This window comes from Trachemys scripta, chromosome 17, assembly GCF_013100865.1.
Source record: "Trachemys scripta elegans isolate TJP31775 chromosome 17, CAS_Tse_1.0, whole genome shotgun sequence".
In the NCBI taxonomy this organism is placed as follows: domain Eukaryota; kingdom Metazoa; phylum Chordata; order Testudines; family Emydidae; genus Trachemys; species Trachemys scripta.
The window spans coordinates 2,466,552-2,493,075 of NC_048314.1; the positions used below are offsets into that span (position 1 = coordinate 2,466,552).

Sequence of the window (26,524 nt, forward strand, 5' to 3'; positions counted from 1 at the left end):
GGACATCCATGTTCAAAACTAGCCAAAGAAATTAAGGCCTCCATTCTGACTTTGAGACATGACACCTTGTTTCACCTTGTGCTATCCCTTGCCACCACAGCCGTATGTAATGCTTCTTTCATCCTTCAAACTTATTCAGGGGCAGCATAGCAACTCTCGCACATTTACCATGAATAATGTTATTTTGGCCACTGCTGCAGGCAGTCTCAAGATGATGTGAAAAGCTCCATCTGCCACATGATTTTGGGAAACAAAACTGAGCTAGAAGTCCCCATAGAATCTCTTGCCACCTAGGGGAAAGTGCACTAAGTTACAAACCTCAAGATATGAGTTCAAGTCTCAGCAGTGACTAAAAATTGTTCCCAACTAGGGCTGTCGATTAATTGCAGTTAACTCACACGATTAACTCAAAAAAATTAATCGTGATTAATTGCAGTTTTAATCATACTGTTAAGCAACAGAAATACCAAGTGAAATTTATTAAATATTTTTGGAAGTTTTTCTACATTTTTAAGTATGTTGATTTCAATTACAACACAGAATACAAAGTGTACAGTCTCACTTTACATTATTATTTTTGATTACTAATATTTGCACTGTAAAAATGATAAAAAATACTTTTTGTATTTTTCAATTCACCTCATACAAGTACTGAAGTGCAATATCAGTCTGAAAGTGCAACTTACAAATGTAGAAATTTTTTGTTCTGTAACTGCACTCAAAAACAAAACAATGTAAAACTTTAGAGCCTACACGTCCACACAGTCCTACTTCTTGTTCAGCCAATCGCAAAGACAAATAAGCTTATTTACATTTACAAGAAATAATGCTGCTTGCTTATTACTTACAACGTCACCTGAAAGTGAGAACAGGCGTTCACATGGCACGTTTGTAGCCGGCATTGCAAGACATTTATATGCCAGATACGCTAAACATTCGTATGCCCCTTCATGCTTCGGCCACTGTTCCAGAGGACATGCTTCCATGCTGATGACGCTTGTTAAAAAAACAATGCATTAATTAAATTTGGGACTGAACTCCTTGGGGGAGAATTGTACGTCTCCTGTTCTGTTTTACCCGCATTCTGCCATATATTTCATGTTATGGCAGTCTCGGATGATGACCCAGCACGTTGTTCATTTTAAGAACACTTTCACTGTAGATTTGACAAAACGCAAAGAAAGTACCAATGTGAGATTTCTAAAGATAGCTACAGCACTCAACCCAAGTTTTAAGAATCTGAAATGCCTTCCAAAATCCGAGAGGGACGAGGTGTGGAGCATGCTTTCAGAAGTCTTAAAAGAGCAACATTCCGATGCGGAAACTACAGAACCTGAACCACCAAAAAAGAAAATGGTGGCATCTGACTCAGATGATGAAAATGAACATGCGATGGTCTGTACTGCTTTGGATCGTTATCAAGCAGAACCTATCAGCAGCATGGACGCATGTCCTCTGGAATGGTGGTTGAAGCATAAAGGGACATATGAATCTTTAGGGCATTTGGCACATAAATATCTTGTGATGCTGGCTACAACAGTGCCATGTGAACACCTGTTCTCACTTTCAGGTGACACTGCAAACAAGAAGCGGGCAGCATTATCGCCTGCAAAATGTAAACAAACTTGTTTGTCTGAGCAACTGGCTGAACAAGAAGTAGGACTGAGTGGACTTGTAGGCTCTAAGTTTTACATTGTTTTATTTTTGAATGCAGTTTTTTTAAACATAATTCTACATTTGTAAATTCAACTTTCATGATTGATAAAGAGGTTGCACTACAGTACTTGCAATAGGGGAACTGAAAAATACTATTTCTTTTGTTTTTTACAGTGCAAATATTTATACAATAACTCCTCGCTTAACTTTGTAGTTCTGTTCCTGAAAAATGCAACTTTAAGCAAAACGATGTTAAGCGAATCCAATTTCCCCATAAGAATAAATGTAAATGGGGGGGTTAGGTTCCAGGGAAATTTTTCTCACCAGACAAAAAACAATATTGTACATATACATTTTTTATATATATATATATACACACACACACAGTATAAGTTTTAAACACAATTGAATACTGTACACAGCAATGATGATTGTGAAGCTTGGTTGAGGTGGTGAAGTCAGAGGGTGGGATGTTTCCCAGGGAATGCCTTACTGCTAAATAATGAACTAGCACTCGGCTGAGCCCTCAAGGGTTAAAACGTTGTCGTTAATGTAGCCTCACACTCTACCAGGCAGCACGAATGGAGGGAGGGGTGACAGCATGGTAGACAGAGATACACACAGTGTGTGAGAGACAGAGACACGCATTGCCCCTTTAAGTACGCTGACCCCACTCTAAGTACATTGCCTTTTTAAATATATCAGGAAGTTGCAGCCAGCAAGCTCCCTCCATCCTGAGACCTGTCGTGTCCCGCCCTGCTCTATATGGAGAAGTGGTAAGCGGGGGGGCGAAGGGGGGACGACGACGACACCCTGATATTTGCCTCCCCCCCCCCTGCCCCCTGCATAGCAAGCAGGAGTCTCTTGGGAGCAGCTCCAAGGCAGAGGGCAGGAGCCGCACATGGCCGGTCCACCCTGGTTCCAAGCCCCCACCAGCTAGCTCCAGTGGGCTGCTCTTCCTGCAAGCAGTGGACAAAGCAGGCCGGTTTGTGTAACTTTAAACGAGCATGTTCCCTAATTGATCAGCAACCTAACAATGAAACAACGTTAACCGGGACAACTTTAAGTGAGGAGTTACTGAAATCAAAAATAAATATAAACTGAGCTCTGTACACTTTGCATTCTACGTTGTAATTGAAATCAATATATTTGAAAATGTAGAAAACACCCAAAATATTTAAATGAATGGTAGTCTATCATGGTTTAATAGCGCAATTAACTGTGCAATTAATTTTTTTGATCGCCTGACAACCCTATTCCCAACAAATAGATGTTTGGTGGCCTCTATATATGATATGCATTTCATGAGTTCCAGATCCTATGTCATCAATTGACCACTAGCTTTGCACTTGATGATCAGCAAATGCAGGGCAGACACTGTCTCCTACTATGTGTTTATACAGTGCCTAGCACCAGGGGGCTCCAATCCTGGCTGTGTTCTTTAGTGAGAGCTTCTGCAGTGGAGGCCAAATTTGCTTCACTCAATACAAAATTTGCAAGTTGGGAACACTGTAGTTGTCACACACTGTGGAAGTGGGCAGACGGAGTTCAAAAATCAGAAGAAAGACTAAAAAACACAATTTATCTTTTTTTTTTTTTTAAAGGCGTGTGATTTCTGGGCCAATTTCATGATTTTGGGGGTCTGAGTCAGGATTTTTGAACTTCTGAGGTTGGCCAGACTGAGCCAACTTTATACCTAACATAGCTGTTTTAGGCAAGTTCTTCCTTGTTGTTTGCCTTAGAATTTAAGTAATGATGTTACTTGCTATTGTAACTGGGGGAGGCAGCCAGTGCCCATGCATTGGTTTGGGTTTAAAGAAAGGCTACTGGGTAAGCTGGGCTCTGTGTGCTGGGCTTCTTGGCATTTACCATGTGGTGGCTGCAGTGAAGGGTTTGTCCAAGAACTGGCCACTGGTGGTGCCACAAGCAGAGGGATTTGTTATGGGTGGCAGGTAACAAAATCCAGGCTCACCTCTTATTTCAAATGGTTTATTATTTGTATGACCGCAGCACCTAGGAGCCCCAGTCATGGATCTGGATCCATCGTGCTAGGTACTGTACAAACACAATAAAAAGATGGTCCCTGCCACAGACAGGCAGCAATCTCTGTATAGATTTTCATAGATTCATATGAATCTATAGATTCCAAGGCCTGAAGAGACCACTGGGATCAGCTAGTCTGACCACCCAAATAGCAGAGGCCAGAGAACTGCCCCAAAATAATTCCTAGAGCAGAACTTTAAAAAAAACAGCCAAATTTGATTTAAAAATGGTCAGTATTAGACAATCCACCACGACCCTTGGTAAGTTGTTCCAATGGTTAACTATTCTTACTGTTAAAAAATTATGACTTATTTCCAGTCAAAATTTGTCTAGCTTCAACTTCCAGCCATTGGATTGTGTTATACCTCTGTCAGCTAGATGGAAGAGCCCATTATTAAATATTTGTTCCACATCTGGATACATACAGACTGTAATTACGTCACCACTTAACCTTCTCTTTGTTATGCTGAATAGACTGACTGTTTGAGTCTCTCAGTACGGCAGGTTTTCCAATCCTTTTATCATTTTCATGGTCTTCTCTGACCCCTCTCCAATTATCAACATCTTTTTGGAATTGTAGACACCAGAACTGGACACAGGATTCCAGCAGCGGTCACACCAGTGTCAAAACAGGGTAAAATAACCTCTCTGCTCCCACTTGGATTCTTCTGTTGATGCATCCCAGGATGGCATTATCCCTTCTGGCCACAGCGTTGCACTGGCACTCGTGTTCAGCTGATTATTCACCCTGCCCCCCAAAATCTGTTTCAGAATCACTGTTTCCCAGGTCAGAGTTCTCCCTCCTGCAATTATAGCCTACATTCTTTGTTCCTAGATGCATACAGTTTCGTTTAGGCATATTAAACTGTTTGCTTGCACCCAGTTTGCCAAGAGATCCAGATTACTCTGTATTAGTGACCTCTCCTCTTCATTATTTATCACTCCCCCAGTTTTTATGTAACCTGCAAATTTTATTCGTGATGATTTTGTTTTCTTCCGGGTCATTGATAAAAATGATAAGGAACATCAGGCCAAGAACTTCTCTCTGCAGGACCCACTAGAAACACACCCACTTGATGGTGATTCCCCATTTACAGTTACATTTTGAGACCTGTCAGTTATCCAGGTTACAAGCCATTTAATGTGTGTCAGATTGATTTTATATCGCTCTAGCTTTTTAAACTGAAATGTTGTGTGGTACCAAGTCAAATACGTTATAGAAGTCTAAGTTTATAACATCAACACTATTATCTTTATCAACCAAACTTGTAATCTCATAAAAAAATACCACATTAGTTTGACAGAACCGGTTTTCCATAAATCCCTACTGATTAGCATTAGTTATATTACCCTCCTTTAATTTTTTATTAATCGAATCCCATGTCAGCAACTCCATTGTCTTTCCCAGGATTGATGTCAGACTGACAGGCCTATAATTACCCAGGTCATCCCATTTACCCTTTTAAAATATTGCCACGACGTTGGCTTTCTTCCAGTCTTCTGGAACACCCCCAGAGTTCCAAAATTTATTGAAAATGAAAATGAAAGTGAGCTCCTCGGCCAGCTCTTTTAAAATGCCTGAATGCAAATTATCTGGACTTGCTGATTTTAAAATGTCTCACTTTCAGAGCTGCTGTTTAACATCCTCCTGAGTTACTGAGTTACCAGTGGAACAGAATGAGTGAGTGGAATGGAAAGAGAGTTATCATCATCAACGTATGATGAGACTACAGTACATCGTCTCTTTCCCCCACAAAATATAGGACAAGAGAAAACAGATGGATACAGACAGATGGTGAAGTACAAGAAAACAGACAATATTGCTCAGCATGATGGGAAGTGTGGTTTCAGCAAAGCAACAGCCTAAGGTGTTTTTTGTGTGTGTTTTTTTCATAAGTATGACAGCAAAGGAAAGTTTTGAGGAGCATTTTGGAGCAGGACAATGAATTAGTTTTGAGGAAGCTTATGGGGAGCTCCCCCCAAGCATGAAGGGCAGCACAGGAGAAAGCACAAAGGTGCTGTTTGAAAATTTAACAATGGGGAAATGGAGGTTGGCATTATGAGCCAATCGGAGGCAGGAGTTGAAATCTTGACAGCAGATGAGAGACGATAGGTAGAACAGAATACAATCCGAATGATTCTGAATGGTAGACCAGGAAGGGCCATGAAAGTGAAAACAAGCAGTTTATGTTTGATGTGATACAGGAGGGGGAGCCATTGGAGGGATGCAAAAAGAGGGGTAACACGGGTAAAGCAACAGGTTAGGAAAATAGTCTTTGCAGCAGCATTTTGAATGGATATGAGTTGGGCAGGACTGCATGTATTTGTCAAGTGTTAGACAGAAGGATGTTGCAGTAATCAAGACCCGAGATGATGAGAGCCTGAATGAGAATTTTAGACATGTAGATGGATAAGAAAAGCCGTATCTTAGATATGTTATGCAGAAAGCATCAGCAAGATTTAGACAGAGCCTGAATGTGAGGACCTACTGAGAGGCTGAAGAAGACGTTCAGCTTATGAGCCAGAGTGACAGGCAGGATGGTGGTGTTGATTAAGAAAGGCGGTAGCACAGAAGGCTTGTTGGTGGGGAAAAGATTTGGGGCTCTGTTGTAGCCATGTGGAGCTCCATCTAGCTGGCTAGACAACCAGAAGAAGACGTCAGAAAGACAGGTTGAGATTTTAGTTTGCACAGGAGACAGGTCTGGAGCAGAGAGGCACACCTATGAGTTGTCAGCATATACATGGAGGCTGAACTGGTGTTTGCCAATGAGATTACCCAGAGATAAGGGATAGAGGGAGAAGAGAATGGAACCAAGGACAGAGCCCTGTGGAACCCCCACAGAAAGCTGGAGAGCAAATAAGGAGGATCCTCTGAAGGACATGCTGGAGGAGGGATTAAAAAGTGAGAAGGAGAACCAGGAGAAGATGGTATCATGGGAAGCCAAAGGAGAGCAAGATTTCACAAAGAAGAGCAAGGTCGACTGCTGAAGGTCAAGCTGTCAAGATGGATGAGGATGGAGTACTGGTTCTGAGCTTTGGCTAAGAAGGGGTCAGAGGAGACTGGTGACAGCTGTTTCACTGGAGTGCAAGAGGAGGATGCTGGACTGGAGAGAGTCTAGGCTGGAACTGGAGGAAAGGAACTTCAGACAGTGATTGTAACAGCGCTTTCAATGAGTTTAGAGATTAATGGGAGAAGGGGCAGCAATTGGAGAGGCAAGTGGGTCAAGAGAGGGTATTTTAAGATGGGAGAGACTAAAAACATATTTGTATTGTGAGGGGAACGAGCCACAGAAGAGCAAGTAAGTAGTCAAAGACAGGGCCGGCTCTAGGATTTTTGCCGCCCTAAGCAAAAACAATTTTGGCCGCCCCCCACATTTTTTTCTTACCCCACCCCCAGCCCCGCCTCAACTCCGCCCCTTACCCAAATCCCCAGCCCTGCCTCCTCCCCCCAGGCTCTCAAGACTAGGAGGGAGGGAGGGGGAGAAGCGGCGTGCGCGCCGCGGCCACTCGGAGTCTCTCCCTCCCTCCCAGGCTCTGAAACCTGGGAGGGAGGGGGAGCAGCGGTGCCCGAATCAGCTGTTTTGCGCGCCGTGGCGCGTGAGTGACAGCAGCGGAGATGAGCTAGGGCGGCCGGGGCACATTTTTAGAGGCGGCAGGGGCAGCATTCTGGCGCCGGCCATGCCGCCCCTAAAAATGTGCCGCCCCAAGCACCAGCTTGTTTTGCTGGTGCCTAGAGCCGGCCCTGGTCAAAGAGAAGAGTAAGGGAGGGGAGCTCAGGAGATGGGGGGGCGGTCATTGGGGCAAGTGGACAAGGTGAGCAGATGAGAACTTCTGCATCTGTGATGAGAGAAGGAGGCGAGAGTTGATGAAGGGAGAAGGAGAGGCAAGGGGAAGATCATGTCATATTTTGTCAGTTTTCTCTTGGAAGAAGTTGGCGAGGGCTTGTGCTGAGAGAGACGTGTAGACAGGAAGAGGAAAGGGTTTCTGGAGGAGCCAAATGTGGCAACAAGGAGGAGGCTGGGATTGTGGGCGTTAGGTTTAATTAAGTGGGAGAAGTGGAGGTATTTAGCAAGGAAGATGGCAGAACTGAAGGAGAGATTGAATTTGTAGTGGAGGAAGTCAGCTGCTCACAGGATTTCTGCCAGCGTCACTGCAGAGTGAGAGCAGGAACACAGAAAGCAGATGTTGTGCCGGGGGGGAGGGGAGAAGGAGGAGCCAGAACTGACCTTGAGATGGAAGAGAGGGGCGAAAGAGTCCAGGGTTGAGGGGAGGGAGAAGCATGGAGAGAATCAGTAACGATATCAGTGGGTGGGAGGGTTGAGAGGCCAGGTTGGAGAGGGTTGAGAGGCGATGAGAAGCCATCAGTGCTGATGGTTTGGAAGTCATGAAAAGGCAGAGGAGTAACAGGGTGTGGGGTGCGGCTGATGGGCAATGCGGAAAGAGACCAGCAAGAGGAAAAAGCAGCCCTTGGTAAGGACTGAGACAAGTGAATGGTCCTTGTGGTTAGGACTGCAGGATGAGTGAAGAGATGAAGACGAGGAAACGTGCAACTAAGTGCTCGACCGGGTGGGTCACAGAGGATGACTGTGAGGAGAGGGAGAGAGAACGAGTAATTGAAATCAGAGAGGAAGGCTGGTGGGGAGGAGCTAGGTGAACAGCAGATGGCAGCAACATGGAGGGGGAGAAAAGCAGAGCGGCTGATGCAGTGCTATTCAAAAGAGAAGAAAGAGTGGGAAGAGGGAGGCGGGAGGGCATGGAAGCAGCAGGAGAGGAGAGGAGAAGCCCAACACCCAACCATGATCTGACCGAAACATGAAGTGGTTGTGGATGGCTATGATCTTTTTAGAGATGCATTGGGTGTCCGGGAGACAGAAAGGGAAGGAGAGGAGGGAGAGGAAAAGGAAGGTGGTGGGTGTGATGTTAGGAACGGTGACACCAGAGAGATGGAGGGGGTGGGGGACACAGGTGTGGGAGAGGATGATGATGGAGGGAAGGCCAAGGCTGGGGATTTGGATTTGTGCTGATGGGGATTGGGAAAGATCAGGATGGAGAGGAGGAAAGGAGCAGGAAGAGTGGGTGGGAACTGTGGCTGAGGAAATGGAGCCAGTGTGGGAAGGGGCAAGAGGATGGACGCAGAAGAGGGCTGTGGTGAGAACCAAGGGGGAAGAGCAGATGGACTAGGGAAAAAAAGAAAGACACAGTGAAGGTAATAGCAGTGCAGTCCCCTCAGGTAGCTGTCCCTCCATGCTTGGGAGGGTGGAGAAAGCCTCCACGCCGTTCCCCCATGGGGAGGATCTGGGCAGAAAGGGACACCCTGGGAGCGGAGCTGCCCACCGGTGATAGCGCAGCCCAACTCAGGTAGCTGCTCATAAACAGAACCAGAGCTGGAGAACAGAAGAGCCTTCGAGCCTCCTGTAGCAGTTACAAAACTGCTGTAGTAATAGATCAGTATGGTGTTAGCAATGGAAGGAAGTGGAATGTTCAGGTCATTTGAGCGGGATGAGTTGTCCCTCCTTTTTGATATTGTTTTTCTGGACACCACAGAACAACTGGCTGGTGGATTTGTAACACCTCAAGGAAGTGAACTTCGCTCTAATGGCTGACACTACTCCCTGAGCACATCTACCATTGTGCGGCCAGGTCATTGCTTTCCTGATCCTCAAAATGTTCTAACCCACTGAGGTAAGGAATAGAAACCATGTGGCAACACCAGCTCCATCAGGTTTGGCTGAATCCTAAACAACACCGCATTTCTTCTCTTTCCTACGTTCTTTTTGCCTTCTGTCAAGTAAGAGCCTGGCACAGCCACCAAGGAAAATCCACCTAATGTAACTGTGATTAATAAAAGGCAAGCTGAAAAAAGGGGACAGTTTTTCACTTAGCATAAATTGGTGTAGCTCCTTGCTCTATTGAAGTCAATGCTTTTAGTCCAAGACTGGTAAAAGCTTTCCAGGTCTCAAAGTGGCTAATAAGATCATGTACTGAGATTAATTTCCCAGCAGCTAGGTTGCAATCAAGAAGGCACAGACAGAAACTGTAGTTTTGATCTTTAATATTCCCCCTGCCTCCCCCATATAGGCTAGTGCTCTTTGGAGTTACCTTAGTTAGGCAGGAGAGAGATTTGTATGTCTTTGTGACAGACTCAGACCAGTGGGGTACAGGAGTCTGGTAGAGGGCAAATATACTGGTCACTGGATGAGTAGTTTTCTGTTCCCTGAGTGACCAGAACAGGGGCTGCACTAGAGTAATCAGGAACCCGCTAGAACCAGTTAAGGCAGGCAGGCTAATTAGGACACCTGGAGCCAATTAAGAAAAAGCTGCTAGAATCAATTAAGGCAGGCTAGTCAGGGCACCTGGGGTTTCAAAGGAGCTCACTTCAGTTTGTGGTGCGAGTGTGAGGAGCTGGGAGCAAGAGGCGCAAGGAGCTGAGAGTGAGCGGGTGTGCTGCTGGAGGACTGAGGAGCACAAGCGTTATCAGACACCAGGAGGAAGGTCCTGTGGTGAGAATAAGGAAGGTGTTTGGAGGAGGCCATGGGGAAGTAGCCCAGGGAGTTGTAGCTGTCATGCAGCTGTTACAGGAGGCACTATAGACAGTTGCAGTCCACAGGGACCTGGGCTGGAACCCGGAGTAGAGGGCGGGCCCGGGTTCCCCCCAAACCTCCCAATTGACCTGGACTGTGGGTTCTCCCAGAGGGGAAGGTCTCTGGGCTGTTCCCCAACCCACATGGTGAATCTCTGCGGCAAGAAAATCCACCAATAAGCGCAGGACCCACCAAGATAGAGGAGGAACTTTGTCACACTGGTGTCAGGAGTGGAATCTTGGGGTGCACAGCGCGGCGGAAGAAGGAGGGTGATTTAAAAAAAAAAAAAAAACAACAACAAAGGGAGAGGATTTATTTTTTTTCACCACAATGGATGACGTAGTGGGGGCACTGATACAAGCTACGGCGGCCCAGCAGGAGGCTACCCGTGTCCAGGCAGCCGCCCAACATGAGGCAGTGCCGCTGCAGCAAGAGACTAATCGCCTGCTGATGGACCAGGCTGCTCAAGACCGAGCTATGTTGCGGGAACTGGTAAGCCAGGTAAACTCCTTTACAGAGCTGAATCGCGGCCATGATGGGACGTGGCTCATACGGGCCAGCCATTGGCTGCAAAAAATGACATGGGAGGATGATGTAGAGGCATACCTTCTGGCCTTTGAGAGGACAGCCCTATGGGAGGCCTGGCCTTGAGATCAGTGGCCTGGCATCCTTGCCCCATTCCTATGTGGGGAGTCCCAGAAGGCCTACCATGATCTGCCTGAAGAGGCTGCGGCAGACTACCCCCAGCTGAAAGCAGAGATCCTGGCCAGATCTGGGGTAACGACAGCAGTGCAGGCCCAGCAGTATCACGGTTGGAGGTACCAGGAAGACAAAACCCCGCGGTCCCAATTGTATGACCTCATCCATCTCGCACGAAAGTGGTTGCAAACAGAGTCCCGGCGTCCAGAAGAGATACTAGCGGTTCTGGTCATCGACCGATACATGAGGGGACTACCACCAGACCTTCGTGCCCGGGTAAGCCAGAACGAACCCTCCACCTGTGACGAGCTTGTCGCCCTGGTAGAGAGGCAAAGGACAGCGAGGGAGCTGACCCAACCAGTTAAGGAAGAGGCATCCCGGGTTAAACTAGCAGCACCAAGCCCTAAAGTTCGGGTGACTGGGCCACCAGGAGGGCCCAGGTGGAAAAAGAGAGAGGCTGAAGGCCCATCAGAGGTCACAAAGAGTCGGAGCACTGAGGGAGAAAAGGATCGTGATGTTAGACTACCCAAACCAAGAGACCGGGGAACGCCTAGGGCTCCATACAGATGTTATGCCTGTGGGGAGTGGGGACACATAGCTGCACAGTGTCCCAATGCTGAGGAGCCTATGCAGTGTAACCTGGGGAACTGGGCAGATCCATGCTCCCTAATCCACCTTGTGGGGGTCTTACTAACCCCACATATGTATACCAGACCAGTGAAACTAAATGGGGTAGGGACCACGGCACTGGTTGATTCGGGGAGTGCTATCGCGCTTATCTCAGGGAAGCTCGTGAAGCGTAGTCAGCTGCTACAGGCTAAACGTACGGGGATAACATGTGTCCATGGGACAGTTAGTTACTACCCCACCATCCCAGTAAAAATCGAGATCCTAGGGAACACTACTAAGGTAGCAGCAGGTGTAGTCCCTAAACTCCCATACCTGGTGCTCATAGGGAGGACTTCCCAGGGTTTGGAAACTTACTCCCAGTAGGGGGATTGGAGAAAGATGGGGACCCAAAAATTGGTGAGGCATCCACAGCAGACTGTCAACCCCCAATCTTCTCTGAAATATCCCCAGATTTGTTCTCCACTCCCAGACAGGGTAGAAAGACAAAAAGAGAAAGAAGGGCAGCTAAGGCCTTGGGAACCCGAATACTGACCCAAAGCCAGAAGGTCACTCTTGTAGGTAGGCGGACCCACGCAGCTGAAAAAGAGGCCACTCAGGAGGGAGAAGCACCTGAGTCTGACCCCCACCCTAATGCTTCTGAACCAGTAGAGGCAACAAAGACTGGGCCCCTAGATCTTGGGCAGATTAGCCCCGGGAGAGGAAATTTTGGACGGGACCAGGCAAAAGACCCAAGGTATGACAACATTAGGAAGGAGGTGACTGAAATAGATGGGGTCCCCATGGAAGAGAAAACCCAGGGACCAGGACCCTACTTCATAATGAAGAAGGATCTCTTATACCGGGTTGCACCAGTACAGGGGCAGAAGGTACAGCAGATCCTAGTACCTCAAAAACACCAGAACGCTGTATTAAGTCATGCTCATAGTCATCTTTTTGGGGGGCATTTGGGGGTAGAGAAGACCCTGGCACGAGTCCTACGACGGTTCTTCTGGCCCGGAGTACATGAAGTGCGGAGGTACTATGCCTCCTGCCCGGAGTGTCAGCTGCACAGTCCCTGTCCCCACTTGAGGGCACCTTTAGTACCCCTTCCCATCATAGAGGTCCCCTTTGAGCGAATAGCCATGGACCTAGTGGGACCCCTGGAGAAGACGGCTCGGGGCCACCAATATATACTTGTTGTTTTGGACTATGCTACTCGCTACCCAGAAGCCGTCCCCCTGCGGAACACGGCCTCTAAAACTATAGCCAAAGAGCTGGTGGGAATCTTTGCCCGAATGGGGCTACCGAAGGAGATATTAACCGACCAAGGAACCCCATTTATGTCGAAGCTAATGAAGGACCTCTTTACGCTGCTCCATATACATACCCTGAGAACTTCAGTCTACCATCCGCAGACTGATGGGTTGGTAGAAAGGTTTAACCGAACCCTCAAGGATATGATAAGGAAGGTGGTAAGTCGGGACGGGAAGGATTGGGACACCCTACTACCCTACATTATGTTCGCTATCCGGGAGGTACCTCAGGCCTCAACTGGGTTTTCCCCCTTCGAGTTATTATATGGGCATCACCCCCGTGGCATACTAGATATCGCCAAAGAGATCTGGGAAGAGGAACCCAAGGAGGGGAGAACTATAACGGAGCATGTAATGCAGATGCGAGACCGGATAGCCCGGGTTACCCCTATTGTACAGGAACATTTGGAGAAGGCACAGGAGGCCCAGCGAACCCATTACAATCACCAGGCAAAAGTGCGACAGTTCCAACCAGGGGATCGGGTGATGGTGTTGGTACCCATGGCAGAAAGCAAGCTTCTGGCCCAATGGCAGGGGCCCTATGAGGTGGTTGAACCCGTGGGGGAAGTAACCTACAAGGTGCGGCAGCCAGGATGCAGAGAACAAGAACAGATTTATCACGTTAACCTTCTGAAACCCTGGCATGCCCAAGATACATGCACAATGGTCCAAAAAGACCTAACCCAGGAAAACAAGCCTTCCAAAGAGGTGAGAGTGTCTCCCGATTTAACACCAGACCAGAAGAATGAGGTGTCTGAGATGATCTTCCGGAACCAAGATGCGTTCTCGACAAAACCGGGTCGAACAACCGAGACATATCACCACATCGTCATGAACCCTGGGGCCAGAGTAACAATGAGGCCCTATCGGGTGCCAGCGGCAAAAAGGGAGGAAATAAAAGCAGAAGTAAAAAAGTGCTGGCGTTGGGAATCATCGAAGAATCCCAGTCAATGGTCCAGCCCAATCGTGCTGGTGCCCAAACCTGATGGCACCACAAGATTTTGCAATGACTTCCGAAGACTAAACAAAGTATCCCAGTTTGACGATGATGATCCCCATACCTCGCATAGATGAGCTAGTGGACCGTCTGGGTAATGCCCGGTACTTGACTACCCTAGACTTGACAAAGGGGTACTGGCAGATTCCCCTTGCAGAAGACGCAAAGGAAAAGACTGCATTCTCTACACCAGAGGGTCTTTTTCAATATACTGTCCTCCCTTTTGGACTACATGGGGCCCCAGCTACCTTCCAGCGCCTCATGGACAAGCTATTACGCCCGCATAACAGTTATGCTGCTGCCTACTTGGACGATGTGGTCATTCATACCCCAGACTGGGAAACCCACCTGGAGAAGGTGGAGGCAGTCCTCGATACCTTCAGGCGAGCTGGCCTTACAGCAAACCCTGCCAAATGCGCTGTAGGGTTTACAGAGGTCAAATATCTTGGTTACATTGTGGGTAATGGTTTGGTAAAACCCCAAGTGAACAAGTTAGAGGCCATCCAAAATTGGCCCCGACCAAGTCGCAAGAAACAAGTCCGGGCGTTCCCAGGTGTGGTGGGGTATTACCGACGATTTATCCCCCACTTTGCCACAAGGGCAAGCCCCCTGACAGACCTCGTGAAAGCCTGTGGACCTGATCTGGTGAGATGGTCTGACGCAGCAGAGGAAGCATTCACAGACCTACGGACTGCCCTCTGCAGTAACCCCGTACTGATAGCCCCATATTTCACCAAGGAGTTTATCCTGCAGACGGATGCATCGGAAATAGGGTTGGGGGCCGTTCTATCACAGATGGTCGGGGAGGAGGAACACCCAATTCTATACCTCAGTCGGAAACTCCTTCCAAGGGAACAAAAAATATACAGTGGTGGAGAGAGAATGCCTCGCTGTAAAATGGGCCATGGAAACATTGCGCTACTACCTGCTCGGGCGCAGATTTGTCCTTGTGACTGACCATGCCCCTCTTCAATGGATGCAGCGGAACAAGGAGAAGAACACAAGGGTGACCAGATGGTTCTTATCCCTCCAACCTTTCCAGTTCCGTGTGCAACACAGAGCAGGGAGCCGTCATGGCAAGGCCGATGGCTTGTCACATGTGCACTGTCTGGCGTCCCAAGCTGCCCAACCCCTTGGTGTTGAGCAGGGGGGAGGGATATGTGACAGACCCAGACCAGTGGGGTACAGGAGTCTGGTAGAGGGTAAATATACTGGTCACTGGATGAGTAGTTTTCTGTTCCCTGAGTGACCAGAGAAGGGGCTGCACTAGAGTAATCAGGAACCTGCTAGAACCAGTTAAGGCAGGCAGGCAAATTAGGACACCTGGAGCCAATTAAGAAGAAGCTGCTAGAATCAATTAAGGCAGGCTAATCAAGGCACCTGGGTTTTAAAAGGAGCTCACTTCAGTTTGTGGTGCGAGAGTGAGGAACTGGGAGCAAGAGGCGCAAGGAGCTGAGAGTGGGAGGGTGTGCTGCTGGAGGACTGAGGAGCACAAGCATTATCAGACACCAGGAGGAAGGTCCTGTGGTGAGAATAAGTAAGGTGTTTGGAGGAGGCCATGGGGAAGTAGCCCAGGGAGTTGTAGCTGTCATACAGCTGTTACAGGAGGCACTATAGACAGCTGCCGTCCACAGGGCCCTGGGCTGGAACCCGGAGTAGAGGACGGGCCCGGGTTCCCCCCAAACCTCCCAATTGACCTGGACTGTGGGTTCTCCCAGAGGGGAAGGTCTCTGGGCTGTTCCCCAACCCACATGGTGAATCTCTGAGGCAAGAAAATCCGCCAATAAGCGCAGGACCCATCAAGATAGAGGAGGAACTTTGTCACAGTCTTGTTTTGTATGAAAGGGAACAGAAGAGGACTTCAGCAACTGAAGACCCTCTATAACTGACTCTCTTTTTCTCTAACAAGGACAGGCAATGACATATTTAATCCCATATTACATTTTAAAAATCTACATTCAATGACTGTTATTTAGTTTGCAAAGATAAGCAGCTGAAAGTAAGGAAACACTACGTTTGATTGCATGGGCAACCTTAATTCTGCCCTCTTGTGTGTCCATCTTGTGCACCAAATGAGGCAGGGTTTGGAAAAAACAGTATGTGGGCATGTAATTAAAGATTGTTCCATAATTCAGACATACATGGGGATTGAATTAAGATTGCCTAGGCAACCATAAAACTGGCATTGGCTAACTTTCACGTGCTTGACTTTTCAACCTAAATATACTTCCTTTTAATATTGTTGTTTTGTATGTAATTTCCTCCTATGCTTTTTCTGGAAGGAAAAAAGGTAAAAACAAAAAATTACATAAAACTTTACCAACCGTCACATCATGCACCATTAGCTGAACCAGGCAGCTTGCAAAATCAGCGTTCAGACTGCTGCTACCTAAGCTACAGGACTTAACTACACTAGCTGTTAGCAGCAGAAAACTATTCTCTCAGATGAGGAAGAGTCAATGGCACCATGTGCTGGGTCCAGGGTGTGGTTGATGGAAGAGGCCCTGGCCCAGCCCAGCTTCCCAGTCCAACTCCCTTCTCACTAAAGTGGGGAAAGGACCCTGGGCCATGTTCCAGGTAATGGGTTTGGCTGGCACTGAGCAAGGAGCCTATCCCAGCCCTCTCCCCCATCCCTACAGCTACTTCAGCAGCTCCCAGCAGTTCTCAGTACAGTGCGTGGGGCTCCTGGTCAGCATTTGTGACACCCCAGCTCTTGGGACATTCATTTGCAGGTCTCTTGCAGGGTGCCAGTGTTTCCCTGTGGAATGCAAAGCAGCAGAGGGGAAGTGGGAATCATGAACAGTTTACAACTCAGCTGAACAGGAATGGAATTTCATAGACAAAGAGGAAGCACTCCTCTAGCCCAAAGGCTGTCTCTCTGCTGAATGTGTATAATGGAAAGTATGAGGTAACCTGAATACCAGGGTCACTACCAGTGCCACCTGTGATGAAGAACTGTGAAATACAGAATTTTTTAAAACTTTTTTTCCTAGAACATAATTGTTGAATGATATAATAGTTGAACAAGGGTTTTATTAACACACTAACCCTGTTGAGTCTGAGACCCACCAACAACACTGTCCTCTCTGCCCCGGGAACTCTGCTCAGAAGCCTGGGAGGGAGGACCTTCCCAAGACCACTTCCACCTCAAAACCTTGGTCTTTGTCCCTTTAAGAGGAGAACCCGAGTCAAAACAGGCAGTTGACATGCCAGTCCCAGAGATTACTAGTCAATCTTAGAACCCCAGAGCGAGGTGTAGTCCTCCAAAGAGTCCAACCACTTCACCCACAAGGGAGTCTTCAGAGCTCTTTCCACGCGGGAGTTCTAAACACGTACTTCTCTTCCTATGGTTGACTGCAGGCAGGCTAACTGTTTTCAGCTGTATCCCATCCCTTGCCTTCCCATGAAGAACTGCCAGAACTCCCTCCTCCAGTGTTCTTCCGATCTCCCCACCCCCAGCACAGCAAGGGGCGGTACACTGCTTCACAGCTTCATTTACCATACTGATAACACAACAAAGCAAGCAGACAAACTACAGCTCAAAACCAGATCCTAGGTGGGTGGGCTGTTCACATCAGGGTCCTCTGCTGAGAGTCAGCATTTCACTCAAGTCCCCTTCCTGAGAACACTTCACATGGAATTCGCTGGCATGAATGACAACTGGCTCCAAAGAGTCACCACAAAAAATAATCAGCACAAATAAAATCTTTACAGCAGGAGGGAAGGGACACCCCATGTGGCGGGGTTGGCATTTTTGAGGGAGAGGTGCTGCTCCGTGGTTATTTGAGCTGGTACTGCAAGCCCTCTGGCTGCATAAAGGAGGGTTCCCATGAACAGTTTAAGGTGAATTGCACCCCTAGACTCCTGCAGGTTGGGTACTTGTGGGAAAAGCAGGAAGCTCTCACCAAGTGAGAGAAAACAACAGCTTCCTGCACCCTGAAATCTTGAGGCACTGGGAAGGAAGAGGATGAGCCATGTCTAGAGAATCAACGAATAAGGAAACCCAAAAGGCTAGAGTAGCCAATGAGATAAAAATAGCAAAGGAAGATTTAAACAATAAGAGAGCCTGTTAATATAAAGGAAGGGAAGATCCAAATTGGGTCACGGGGGATGGGACTGGAGCAGCAAGCAAAGCAAAAATAGCAAGGAAGGAAAGATAAATAAGAAGTTCTTAAAATACATAAGAAGCAAACAGATTGACAAGGAAACAAGAAGGCCATTGAGAGGGAAACGGAGAAAATCCAGGGAAGACCAGTATTGCTCAGGGCGTCAATTCATCCACAAGGGAGAAAATGACAAAGCTGAGGAGCTTTATCATAGTAACAAGGAGGAAGAGGAAGGAAAGTTTTATCGGAAATTAGAACCATGAGAATTTACCAAGAGCAGCCCCAGCTGAACAGCGTAATATTCAGCTGAGAAGATAGTTTCCATGACAAATGGAAACTGTATGTGGAGCACAAAATAATTTAATACAACTAAAACCCTCCAGTTTCTCCTTCGTTTCTGGTTTTCCTTCCCTCGCTGTCATCAGGTGTCCTGCCTTCCTATACCCTGTGTCCTCTGACTTCACAGATAAAAAATGTGGGATTTTAATTCACAATGAGTGAGGCATACAAAAGCCTCCCCACATAACATGCAACGGGAGTTTCCAAAGCACTGCAGGAAACACAGAAGGGTCTGATGGCCAAGTCACGTGGCTGAATAACTAAACCGGTGACATTTAAAAAAACAAAACAAAAGAGAGAGTTGCCAAAACGCAGCAGGGCCTGCTGTTCTCCATGCCAGAATTCAGCACAAGGATAAGAGGCTGGAAAGACACTGGGGGATCACCCAGGACAAAGGGAAGCACCAGAAGGCTGCAGAGAAGCTACTGAAGAATGAAAGAAGAATTACTGAGTTAAGAGCCCACTGTGCATGGGAGAGGGAGAGGGAGAGGGAGACACCTGGTAAATAACACCACTGAGTCACTCAGTGGAGCAAAAGGGGAAGAGTAAGTCTGAGGAACCCATACCGGTCCCTGGAGTGTGCCGTGTCGGCAGCCTCAAGCGTTCAAGTACCACGAGTGAGGCCTCAAAAAATCATGAGATTTTCTACAACTACTCTGGCTGGAAACTTGCTTCTCTTTTTAAATGAAAGCTGAGAGTCTCACCAAATGACAAGCCTCCATAAGCTGTGGCTTTAAGAAAAACACTAAATAATTCAGAGTAGCAGCCGTGTTAGTCTGTATCCGCAAAAAGAACAGGAGTACTTGTAGCACCTTAGAGACTAACAAATTTATTAGAGCATAAGCTTTCGTGGACTACAGCCCACTTCTTCGGATGCATATAGAATGGAACATATATTGAGGAGATATATATACACACATACAGAGAGCATAAACAGGTGAAATAACAGAACACCACTAGCTGTCACCTTCAGCCCCCAACTAAAACCTCTCCAGCGCATCATCAGAGATCTACAACCTATCCTGAAAGATGATCCTTTACTCTCACAGATCTTGGGAGACAGACCTGTCCTCGCTTACAGACAACCCCCCAACCTGAAGCAAATACTCACCAGCAACCACACATCACAGAACAAAAACAGTGACCCAGGAACCTATCCTTGCAACAAAGCACAATGCCAACTCTGTCCACATATCTATTCAAGTGACATCATCATAGGACCTAATCACATCAGCCATACCATCAGGGGCTCGTTCACCTGCACATCTACCAATGTGATATATGCCATCATGTGCCAGCAATGCCCCTCTGCCATGTACATTGGCCAAACCGGACAGTCTCTACGCAAAAGAATTAATGGACACAAATCTGACATCAGGAATCAAAATACTCAAAAACCAGTGGGAGAACACTTTAACCTGTCTGGTCATTCAGTGACAGACCTGCGGGTGGCTATATTACAACAGAAAAACTTCAAAAACAGACTCCAACGAGAGACTGCTGAGCTGGAATTGATATGCAAACTAGACACAATCAACTCCGGTTTGAATAAGAACTGGGAATGGCTGAGCCATTACAAACATTGATTCTATCTCCCCTTGTAAGTATGCTCACACTTCTTATCAAACTGTCTGTACTGGGCTATCTTGATTATCACTTCAAAAGTTTTTTTTTCTCTTAATTAATTGGCCTCTCAGAGTTGGTAAGACAACTCCCACCTGTTTATGCTCTCTGTATGTGTGTATATATATCTCCTCAATATATGTTCCATTCTATATGCATCCGAAGAAGTGGGCTGTAGTCCACAAAAGCTTATGCTCTAATAAATTTGTTAGTCTCTAAGGTGCCACAAGTACTCCTGTTCTTCTTTTTACTAAATAATTCAAGACTCTTGACAAATTCTTAAGAGTTGGAAACACCGAGTATGGTCCCAGTCAGGAAGAGCGTTTTACAAACTGGGAGTCAATTTATACTGCTCACTGCTCTGGTCACGAATGACCGTGCAACGTGATCGTCATCCAATCCCCGTATGACACCATGCCTGAGCACTGGGGAGGGCATGGAAGGAAGGAGGAATTCAGGATTCACTGAGATGTCACCATTTCCTTGTGGCCTTGCCCCCCTACAAGCTCGGCACCACTCAAGGTGCTTAAAAGGGTGCATGACAAAACCGCCCCAAATGTCAGAACTGTCCGAGAGGTCACACAGCAGCAAAGCACTGAGGTAAATCAATAGAGTTAAATTTGCATTCACAGAACTAAGTTATACCCTATGTATGTGGGGAGCGAGTGAGAGAAATAAGAACACTAGGGGAACAAAGGGGATGCTCGGTTGGCTTTATGCATCTACCACAAACAGGAAAGCACCTTTCCTGCACTGCTCTTAGAACTCTCATCAAACGCAGCTTCTCATTAGCACAGTGGAAGCTGCCCTCTTGTGGTACGCTGTGGAAAAGTGCAGTGAATGCAGCTTAGCAAAGCGGATCTCCCACACTGGCACAAGAGATCAGGACAGATACAGGGATCGGCATGATTGAAACAAAGACCCAGGGGCTGTCTGGACAATCGACTGTTGTCATTAATGGGTACCATTTTAATTCATAGGGGACTACAGGCCTCTCACGAAGGGGATGATGTCATCCCTGTCTGTCACTTTCCAATCCAACTCACCTGCGGCTTTTTTAAAGTTAGAGAATGGTCACATGACTGACTGCAATGCTGAACACAGCCCCTCCATGTCTCTCTTCTGATCTGCATAAGTAGCCGACATCACATAAAAGATCTTGGACACACAAACTCAGGGCAACGAGAGGAGAGTGACAAGCTAGATGTAAACTCCACAATGCCAGTACTGCAGTGAGAGCTGGAACACATCGCAAGCGACCCTAGATGTATCACTCAACAGAATGGAAAGAGATGTTCACCTGCTGCGAGGTAAAACACCTGCCCCGGAACATGCCCACAGCCATTGCACCATGCGCTCACACACGCCGTGCGCCAGTCCCCCCTCACACACACACAGAGAAGTTCGTACTTACTGCCTTGTGAGGCTCCTTCACCTGAGGCAGCTTCAGTGTCTGCAAAGAGAAAGAGCTGCACTTAGACTTGCCAGCACATTCTGTCAAACGTTTGACAGCACACAGCGTCTTCAACGGTTTCCCTGGGGGGCTGGAGTTTTGCAATTCCTGGCTCCTCATTCTCTATCTTCCAGTCAAATTCCTCCTTTTTCTCTAACACACACGCCACGCAGCAGATTGAGCAGAGAGTAGGCCCTGGGGATGCCAACTCTCGACTGCAGGGATATCTGCGGCTCTGAACTCAGCAGAGCAGGCCCGGTGGTACTGGGGTCCCACTGAGGGAGGAGCACACTGGGAACCTTTGCAGGGCTCAGTCTGAAGGCTCTCTCCAGATTAAGCAGGCTGTGAAAGGCTGAGCTTCAGGAGGTGGGGAAGGGGACTGAGGCTTGACCAGGTCTTTCTCTCAAAGTGCAGCTGTTTTGGGGCGTTCGGTCGTGAAAGGCCTCCCGTCCAGAAACACGAGATTTGCTTTCATTTGCACTTTTCCGAACAAGGGCATTTCTCTTCTGACCCGTTACAATGGGCTGCTTTTTAAATGGAAATGTTACAACCTGTCACTTCCTCCTGCCAACCACAGAAAGGCAGCGGCTTAGAAACCAGCTCCAAACAACCCAACAAGTCCCTTTGTCAGTGAGCCCTGGTCTACGCTACAGACTTCTGTTGGTATAACCACATCACGGAGGGGTAAATCCACACCCCTGAGTAATGCAGTTGAACTGACCGAACTCCTGGTGTAGACAACGCTATCGCGGGGAGGAGGAGTACTTACGCCGATAGGAGAAGTTCTCCCGTCTGCATAGGTAGCATCTTCACTAAGCATTACAAGGGCACAGCTGCGTGCAGCACTGTGCGTATAGCCACTCTTGACTCAGGGTTGTCTATCTGGTGCGCTAGGTGGGAGAGAGCTCTCAGATTTCAAACCTTGGGCTGGCTGCAGCTCAAGCTATTCTTCTCCCTCAGGTGTTACCGCTGAAGTGATCAGCAGAGGTGCTCCAACTGGAGCACTCTTGGCTTAAACAGGAATGAGCTGCTTGCAGGGCATTCTCTGCAAGGGCCCCTTGGCTCTCTGGACCTCTGTTCTCTAATGCAGTGATTCTCAAACGTTTGTGCTGGTGACCCTGGTGCAGTGATTCTCAAACGTTTGTGCTGGTGACCCCTTTCACATAGCAAGCCTCTGAGTGTGGCCCCTCCTATAAATTAAGAACACATTTTAAAATATTTAACACCATTGTAAATGCTGGAGGCAAAGCGGGGTTTGGAGTGGAGGCTGACAGCTCGCGACCCCCCCACATTATAACCTCACAAATCCCCTGAGGGGTCCCGACCCCCAGTTTGAGAATCCCTGCTCTAATGGAAAGTGCAAGCCCCCCTCCCTTTTTTTAAAAAAAAGGAAGCTTCTGAGACAGCCAAGCTGTTGGTGAGAGAGCAGACAGTCCCAGTGGATCTGTGGCTGGGATGGTCAGGAAGGCTGAGTGAGGTTTGCTCAACAGCCCAAGAGTTATTAACTGAATCTGTAAATGTAAATCCAACATTTTCTATTGAATGTTTGTTGAAATCACTGATGTGCCTAGAGTCTGGACAAGTGCTGTAAACACAGAAAGATGAACACAAAATGTAGCGCTAATGCTGCCCCCCTAAGGGGCATACCATGCTGTCACTTTTCTGGATACTCTGGTCTAGATTCACAAGGGGATTTAGGTACTGTGACGCTCAATGTTGCAATGCCAGACTTTTAGGTGCCCAGAAAATCACTGGGATTCCCGAAGCCTGAGTTAGAGTCATAGCGTTTAAGGTCAGAGGGGACCACCAAATCTAGTCTGACTTCCTGGGTATGACAGACCACCCGGCACCCGCACACTAAACCCAACCTGCGTTTGGCACTCAGGCTCCCTGTACAATGAATGAATGGAGTCAGGCCCCTAGGAATGGGATTCATCGGAGCCAGCACACTGAGCTGCCCAAGCTATCCAATGGGAGCTGCCAAAGAGCGGTGTATGTCCTAAGGCCCACCCCTCTAGGAAGTTTGTGTTATGTCCAGGCTGGAGGAGGCCCCCTCTAGCTCAGCTGTGAACCATCTCCTCGAGTTAGGAGCCTAAGGTGTTTTTTGCCAGAAGCCAGAGGAGGAGGAAGAGAACCTCCCTGTGGTTACAACACTCACTTGGGATGTGGGAGACCCCCCACATTCAAACCCTCCCTTCCCCCACCAGCCTGCTGAAAAGGGATTTAAACTGGGGTTTCCCACCTCACACATGCATGCGCTAAGCACCGAGGTGGGATGATCCCTCAGTCTCTCCTGCTGAAGCTGTTCCCCTGTGGATACAGAAAGAGTCACTGGGCCAGACAGAGTGCAAACACAGGCATGACTCTATAGCCTGGTGGTTAAAGCATTCACCCAGGATCCAGTCCCCCTGCTCCAACAAGTCTCTGTGTAGAGTTCGGTAGAAGGATGCCAATTTTTTTGTGAATCGCTCTGGGACTTAGGTGTCTGGGTGCCTGGTGTGGGGCTGCAGTACATATGTGCAGAGGCAGAAACATAGGTGCCTAGGGAACTTTGACTGCAAAAATTTAGGCAGTGAGTGAGCTTGGGCACCTACAGGCATAGGTGCTGGAACTAGGGGGGCTGGGGGTGCTCCTGCATCCCCTGGCTTGAAGTGGTTTCCATCATATGCAGGGTTTAAGTTTGGTTCAATGGCTTTCAGCTCCCCCACTATACAAATTGGTCCAGTCCCCCTGTTTACAGGGCTTTTGTGAACACCACTGAGATTTAGGTCACTCAGGGAACAGTTAGGCATCTACATTCTTTTGTGAATCCAGCTCTTTATGCCTCCAAATTCACAGAGAGAGCACAGCTATCTGCAATATGGAGGAGGAGACCAGTGAGGGAAAGACGTGTACAAAAGATGGGACAAACACCTTTGGATTTCCCTCTCCAACTGGTTAGCATTACACTGCAGCCTTCAGTTCCAGTGTCACTAATGTCGCACATGGAAAGAAAGCGCTGACCAGAAACAGCACAAACCACGATTGTATTCAAAGGCCTGCATGAATGCAACGGGTAAGGCTGCAAGCTGAAAAAAAATTGTAAAAACTCAAGAAATGCAAATGCTTAGGTTTACAAAGCTACATTGAATTGTCCCATATTTCATAACCTATATTTTCAATTATAATCCAAAATATTCTGCATATTCCATGAAAGCAAGTTTGTTACTATGCGAACCTTAACAGTGGCACTTCATAGCTTTTTTGATATTTAAAGTGGTAACCCTAATTCATTAATACCATTTTTTGCATTTAATTTCTTTGGGTTTTTTTCTTAAAAATAAATAAAAATATAGGGCTGTGAATCCTGTATTTGTCCAATTCTGTTTTATTATTTATTGTGATTGATTAATGTAAGAACATAAGAATGGCCATGCCGGGTCAGACCAATGGTCCATCAAGCTCAGTGTCCTGTCTTCCGACAGTGGCCAGTGCCAGATACTTCAGAGGGAATGAACAGAACAGGGCAATTATTGAGTGATCCATCCCCTGTGGTCCAGTCCCAGCCTCTTGCAGTCAGAGGTTTAGGGACACCCGGAGCGTGGGGTTGTGTCCCTGACATTTGGCTAATAGCCACTGATGGACCTATCCTCCATGAACTTAACTAATTCTTTTTTTAATCCAGTTATAGTTTTGGCCATCACAAATCCCCTGGCAACAAATTCCACAGGTTGACTGTGCATTGTGATAAGAAATACTTCCTTGTGTTTGTTTTAAACCTGTTGCCTATTAATTTCATTTGGTGACCCATAGTTCTTGTGTTATATGAAGTGGTAAATAACACTTCCCTATTCATTTTCTCCACACCAGTCATGATTTTATAGCCTCTATCATATCCCCTCTTAGTTGTCTCTTTTCTAAGCTGAACACTCCCAGTCTTTTTAATTGTTCCCTTATGGAAGCTGTTTCATACACCTAATAATTTTTTTGCCATTCTCTGTACCTTTTCAAATTCTAGTAGGTTGTTTGTTTGTTTGTTTTTGAGATGGGGCAACCAGAGCTGCATGCAATATTCAAGAGGTGGGCATACCATGGATTTGTATAGCGACATAAGGATATTTTCTGTCTTATTTGCCTAACCCTTTTTAAATGGCGCCTAACATTGTTAGCTTTTTGACTGCTGTTTCACACTGAGCAGATGTCTTCAGAGAACTATCCACGATGACTCCAAGATCTCTTTCTTGAGAGGTAACAGCTAATTTAGATCCCATCATTTTGTATGTATAGTTTGGATTATGTTTCCCAATTTGCATTACTTTGCACTTACCAACACTGAATTTCATCTGCTATTTTGTTACCCAGTCATCCAGTTTAGTGAAATCCCTTTGTAGCTCTTAGCAAGTCATCTTTGGACTTAACTATCTAGAGTAATTTTGTATCGTCTGCATACTTTGCCACCTCACTGTTTACCCTCTTTTCCAGATCCTTTATGAATATGTTGAACAGCACTGGTCCCAGTACAGATCCTTGGGGGACCAAGCTATTTACCTCTCTCCACTGTGAAAACTGACTATCTATTCCTATCCTTTGTTTCCTGTCTTTTAACCAGTTACTGATCCATGAGAGGACCTTCCCTCTTCTCCCATAACTGCTTACTTCACTCAAGAGTCTTTGCTATGGGACTTTGTCAAAGTCTTTCTGACTGATAGGAAAGAAGATATTTATATATATTTGTAATTATTTTAAAAATAATAAAATATGTAATAAAGTTTGCACACTGCAGTAAACTGAAGCACCTGATTAGAAATACACAAAGTCATCTATGGAACTACAAAGTCCTACAACTGTATTTCATCACAAATTGTATAGATTTGACATGACACCATTCCGTCACTAGCTGTGACACAGTGGAATTCTGCAACACGTAATTCTGGAGTCCACAGTTAACAACATACATAAACCTAATGAAAACTGAGAACTATGCATGCACAAAAACAATTTTTAATAATTTATTACTGTAATTTCAAACTTAGCAAGAAACAAGCCACCTATGAAATTTTAAAGTTCAGCCGTTTCTGAGTTATACATGTGCAGAAAAGTTATAATTATTTAAACAGGAAAAATAT

The 26,524-nt window shown here is 46.8% G+C and overlaps 1 protein-coding gene across 12 annotated transcripts in view; it reads right to left on the reverse strand.

The window, feature by feature from the left end:
• The window catches only part of ZNF618 (zinc finger protein 618), a 270,471-nt gene that overhangs the window by 59,168 nt on the left and 184,779 nt on the right, over positions 1-26,524 (reverse strand). For 11 of the 12 annotated variants that reach the window (XM_034793691.1, XM_034793688.1, XM_034793690.1 and 8 more), the window contains one exon: positions 21,381-21,419. The exons of the other annotated variant lie outside the window; for it this stretch is intronic. In XM_034793691.1, coding sequence (XP_034649582.1) covers positions 21,381-21,419 — 39 coding nt within the window. The remainder of the gene's footprint in view (positions 1-21,380; positions 21,420-26,524) is intronic. 12 annotated transcript variants of the gene reach the window in all.